The sequence below is a fragment of the Malania oleifera genome, chromosome 2 (assembly GCF_029873635.1).
Source record: "Malania oleifera isolate guangnan ecotype guangnan chromosome 2, ASM2987363v1, whole genome shotgun sequence".
Taxonomy (NCBI): domain Eukaryota; kingdom Viridiplantae; phylum Streptophyta; class Magnoliopsida; order Santalales; family Ximeniaceae; genus Malania; species Malania oleifera.
Genome location: NC_080418.1, coordinates 138,584,638 through 138,590,519, shown reverse-complemented (window position 1 = coordinate 138,590,519; position 5,882 = coordinate 138,584,638). Strand labels below are relative to the sequence as shown.

The 5,882-nt window shown below is 31.2% G+C and overlaps 1 protein-coding gene across 1 annotated transcript; it reads left to right on the top strand.

The window, feature by feature from the left end:
- Positions 1-1,470: 1,470 nt before the first annotated feature.
- On the top strand, positions 1,471-2,992 carry LOC131148958 (F-box protein At5g46170-like). Its single transcript, XM_058098944.1, has one exon. It carries the CDS (start codon positions 1,713-1,715, stop codon positions 2,757-2,759), a length of 1,047 nt encoding a protein of 348 aa, XP_057954927.1. The 5' UTR covers positions 1,471-1,712; the 3' UTR covers positions 2,760-2,992.
- The last annotated feature ends 2,890 nt before the right edge of the window (positions 2,993-5,882 follow it).

The following is a 5,882-nucleotide window of genomic DNA, read 5'->3' as shown; positions in this document are numbered from 1 at the left end:
AATTGATTTCTCTCTCTTCAATCCCTTGTATAATAACTGACATCCACCCCCCACCCCCCAAAAAAACTTCCATAGGACAAAGAAAGTAAATTCATTCTTGAATTTGTTACCAAAAGGTACGAAACGAAGTTATACTTTCTAACATTGGCCCCTTCAACGTTCAATCTATACAAATAGTCATGTACAATCTGACCTACCCCCCTCTCAAACTATCGTATAATGGATAGGCCTTTTTCTTCGCAAGCAACAAGATGCATGATGTTTTGGAAAAATTTTACTATTAAATGTTCAAAACAAGCTCCTCTCCCTTTTATATCTCAAATCCTATTCTCATTTCATTTTTTTCCTTATCTCACTTATTTTTCCTTTCTAAATTTTCATTTTAGTCTAAGTAAGTTTTGATCACGAGTATATAATTTCTATGCCAGGTGTGTACTGACAGTATGAATCAAAGATTGCATTTTGTTAAATGTATTTTTAGCTAAAAGAGATGAAATATTTTTTTTTTTAATTGATTTGGAATTCAAATGGATTAAAAGTTTGTTTATTGGGCAAAAATTTGCTACCTAGTTTTTTTATTTTGGTATAGTTCCACTTAGATTTTTTATGTTTTCAACACGCTACCACTTGCTGTACTGAAATGCTTATGGAAATAAAAAATAAAAAATGAAGGGACATTTATTCCTTACTAATGATCTTCCAAATAATCTTTGACGAGTGCAAACGCTCGCAAGAAATGCTAAACTACTGCACAATAAAAGTTCACAAACATTCTTCTATTGTTTTCAAAATACTGACTGCGAGACATTGATGACATATGTTTTTCTTCCTAATAACAACAAATTGGATAAAAACTGAGCATTTCACCTTATTGTTGTGCCCTACTATAATATAATTTATCTAAGTTAGCTTAGTCTACCTTCTTAATTGTTATCTCTATTGGTAGATAGAGAAAATAACAATACTAAAAGCACCAGACTTAATACTTTTAACAAAATTATTAGTACGAAGTAAGGATTGTAATGGGAGAATGAATTTTGGGGCTTGAATTTAACTTTGTGGATATGAAAAAAATTTAATTTAATTTTATATTATATTTTATCCAAATTAATAATAATCTAAATCTAAGATCTTAATTCCACGTGCTGAGATGCCGTGCAATTTAACTTTTTTTTTAGATAAAAAAAAATATTATTATTAGTCAACATTCTATTAGATAATATGTAAAGAATATAATTTTTGTATCATCAAGAGAAAAAATAATTAATTAAATTTTGGTTATATATATTAATAATATTATTTTTATTTACGTGTAAAATAAAATTAATGAACAAATTATTTTTTTATTTTTGTTAAAAGTCACATAACTAATTTCATAGTTATTTTTCTTAAACTTAAGAGCAGAAAAATATTTATAAGCGTTTAGTAAGCTTTAGTAGAATTAAATTAACATAACATTTCAAGTTTTATATGAAGAAGCGCCCTTATATTATAAAACGCCCGTTTCCCAAAAACCGCTTTGCCCCTCAAGTCGCAACGCAAATCTATTGTCCGAATTTTCAAACAACAGTCAAACATTTCGCTCCCCAAATCCCGTATTAACACGTGTCGCCTAAACCCTAAACCCCAAACCGCGTGTCACGTAATCCCTGCAACATATATAAAATATATAATCCCCTGATACCCACAACGGAGTCCAGGAGCAAAGAGAGATGAATGAGCATAAACAACACGAGGAAGACCACTTCAGTCGCTTACCGGACGATCTTGTCCGTCTGATCTTCGCCACGCTCCGAGATGCCAGATCTCTTTCCCTGTGCTGCGCAGTATCCAAGCGTTTCTCCTCCCTCGCCCCCCAAACCGACGACGTTTCCGTCTCCTTCCGTCGCCAAAAGCCTAGATCGGGCCGCAGGGGTGTTTTTGTGAGTTTCTTTAAGATTCTGGTCAATAAGTTGATATCCAAGCCTCTTCGCTGCGTCCACCAAATCGGCGTGCCCGACTCTGTTGTCACCAACTCGGACCGTGTTGACTCGTTCCCCTCGCTCGACTTAGTCCTGAAGCAATTCTCCGAGGTCAAGTCTCTGCACCTCGAGCTTCCCTCCCATGGCCGCGAGTTCGGATCCGGCGGCAAGTCCCTGCTCAAGTGGAGCGCCGAGTTCGGATCCGCACTCGAGAGCTGCGCGATTCTCGGAGCTACATCTTTCCAAAAATCGAAGCCGAATGGCGGTAAAAGTTCCGAAGAGCAACGAGACCAGAGGGAAAGAGTCGAGCCGAGCTGTACCGGCGACGAGTTGAAGCTGCGAGTCGTGTGGATGATCTCTTGCTTGATTGCAGCATCCGCAAGGCATTACATGGTCAATCGGATGATTTTGGACCATCCGATGCTCGAGAGTGTCGTGATCACGGATTCGAAGGGGCAAGGGAGGATGCGAATGGGAGAAGAGCAGATGAAGAAGGCGAGAAGTTCCGAGAACTCGCCGGCGACGGCGGAGTCGACGTTTGGGAGGACTAGGGTTCCGAATTTGAGGATGAACCTGTGGTTCGCGCCTCGGCTAGAGTTACCGAGGACCGGGTGGGTGATGAAGGGGGCCACGCTTGTCACGATCAAGGCCATTGACGGGCCGATCGGGATTGGGAGTGATTCGGAGATGCTGGCCGGCGCTTTTGATGGGGAGGAGAGAGAGGATGCGTTTAGGGAAGCCGTGAGAAAGATGGTGACGAAGAAGGAGAACTACATAATGGAAATGAATTCATTTTGAATGAACGCATTTCTGTGTAGAAAAATATATTTTCAAAATTGGACGGCATCCTTGCTTAATTTTCTGTTTTCTAATATGTGAATTTGTAAAGCTGTAGATGAGTCAAAATTCTTTAGGGTGCGTTTGTTGTCATTGCCATTGCCAATTTTCTATTTACATTTTTTCTAAATGCAAAATGCTGAATAATTGGTGTAACTTTATTGTAATAGAAAACTAAGTGATTTCCACTTTCACTTTTTGTTCTTCATTCGTTATTCTAATTTGCAAGAATTAATAAACTTGGTGATTTTTTGTTAACTTTCAATGAAATTGTAGTAATAGCTCTTTATTTTGATATTTTTATCATTTTTTTAATATATATTTATTACTTTATAATACAATCATACCCCCTCCCCTCCTGATCTTAAACAAATGAACAAGTGTAAATAATGAATTTCGAGCTTCTTCACTATCGATGCATAAAAAAGTAAGAAAGAAATTAGAAAACAATCCATCCAAATTAATGAACAAAAATATGATACTGATTGGAATTTGATTTTTCTTAATTTTTAATTATATTAAAATATTTCTTACTTTTAATAATATTTAATATAAAGAGACATACAATAAAAAATAAATTTCTTTCATTTTTTTTTCTTCTCCTTTACTAAAACAAATGAACAAGTGTAAATAATGTAACTAGGAAAGTCAGTGTCTTTTGTCCTTATTATAATTTTAGAAGGTAAAGAAAAAATTTGAAAACAAATAATCAAATAGGTTTTTTATTTTAATTTCAAGTTAAAAAAATAAAAATTGATAAATTACTGATAAGTTGAATATTGTTTACAAGTTTTGATTTTGTTAGTTAAACTTTTTTTTAGCCTTTATTCTTGTGGGTATGCTCAAGTTAAGTGTAATCGCTTTTGATGTTTCTTTTATTAGGGCTTAGGTTTCCATCCTCTCGGGTATGCCCACAGCTTCTGTACATATTTATTTTGATCGATAAAATTTATCATTTACCGATCAAAAGATAAAAAGGTTTAAAATGAAAAAATGGATCAAATTGTTATATTTGATTTTAAAAATTCTAATGAATTAATTAAAATTATGTTTAGTTTGTGGAATGTCTATTCCTAAAAATAAATTAGTTTCAGTAGATTAGTTACAATTAGTTATATAAAAAAATTATATCATTATTATAAAGTAAATAATAATGTGAAATATTTTATAAATTCATAATAAAGAATAGACAAATAATAATTATTTCTAAATTTTATCATGGAGATATTTATTCCTTTTTTATTATATGTTGATGGAATGATTAAGAATACACAAGGGATTACTGTTCCCTTGATTCTCAAAATTTAAACTATATTTCATCATATTTCAAGGAATAACTATTCCGCGAACCAAACGAGCCATTAAATGAACTTGATTTGGTGGATAGAGGTTGTGAATTTAATTTATTAGTTCAGACAAGAATTTTTTATTAAAAATGAAAAAAAAAAACTTAATAACATTTTTTAAAATTTGTAAAAAGGGGAAAGTATTTCAAGATCAAATCAATTGTGAGAAAAATTTTTAATTTTAATTTTTAATTTTTTAAAATTATGAAATAATAAGTTATTTTTTAAAATATTTGAATATGTGTATAAGACAGTTGAATATATCTTTTTTTTTTATTTTTTTAATGTTTTCAACCCTCTTATACTCATGTTTAAAATTAGAAATAATATGATATTTTTTGTAAAATTTTACTAAAAAGTAATTTTTTAAGCTAAAAAATCACCTAAGGTTTTGCAATTTTGATTTGTTTGTTAAGTAGGGTTTTTACAAATTGAACCAACCTAATTTGGTAGGTTTTTAGTTTGATTCAATTGGATTGACATATTCCATGCACTGAAAAATATTCAATTCAACTCATTTTTTGTACGAACTAACAAAATAAAATCATTTATTTATTTTAAATTTGAGAATAATTTGTTGTCAAAGTGAATGTCTTGTAAGTTTCAATGATTAAACTTTTTTGTTTACTTTTTGAGAATTTTATGTTATAGGACTTAAGTTTAATCCAAGAAATGTGAAAAAAGATATGAAATGAGAGAAGTTACTTTCTATTACGTAGTTCAAGACCAACATGAGTCTCAATAGAACCAAAAGAAAAATTATTAATTGCATATTTGTTACATAGGTATGTAATGCAATCAAGCAAAATGTGAAATGTAATCGAATTTATCACTTGACTTATTCACTCTCTTCATTCAAAATTTTATTATATTCTATTCCTATGTCATTTCATTATGCAAACAAAACATAACCTAAAAGTTGACATAATTTGTTTCACGATTTTCAACTTGATGTTTTTTATTTATTTATTATAAACTAATTTTGAGCTTGAACTGTATTTTATGAAACGTTTTAAGCTCAAATTGGTTTTACAAAAAACAAAGCCTTTCTGGAGTAAGATTATTATAACCCTATTTTTGGAAGAGGTCTTAGATTTTGATTTGCATGGATTTGGTTAAATACAATACAATTTTATATTGAATTTAGTTCAAATCCACCATAATTCAAATCTAATGCCCCAAATTTATACTCCTGGACACAACCAAACCCCATGTTTGGATCATTTTTGAATTAAAATTTGTATTGGATTTAGATAAGATGTAAAACAAAATTCTATTAAAATTTATCCAAATTCACTCAAATCCAAATCCAATATCTGAAATTCATGCTTTCAAACACAACATAAGAGAATATGGTTATGTTTGGTAATATTTTCATGACTTACAATATAAAAGGTTCAAGTCTTTACGGTTATGATTGGTTTGTAAAATGTTTATTTCTAAAAGAAATAATAAAAGTTTTATTAGAATGTAATAATTTAGGGGGGGGGGGGGTGGAATTAGTTATGCAAAAGCTTGTATTAGTCCATCTAACAAGCAATAATATAAGAAGAGATATTTATATGGTGAAATTTTAGAATAATCCTTTCTTGTCTATTCCATGTTAACATGTTATACACACAAATATTTGTATTGTTATTTATGATAAATTGATAGTAAATCTTGATTTATAAGGGTTTGTTCTAGTTGTGTTGATTTCCTTTTTGTAACAAATGGGATCTAGGTCCCAAAAGGGGGC

Bases quoted from the DNA above. Each gene is read 5' to 3' on its own strand.
- LOC131148958 (XM_058098944.1), top strand. From the start codon at position 1,713: ATGAATGAGCATAAACAACACGAGGAAGACCACTTCAGTCGCTTACCG.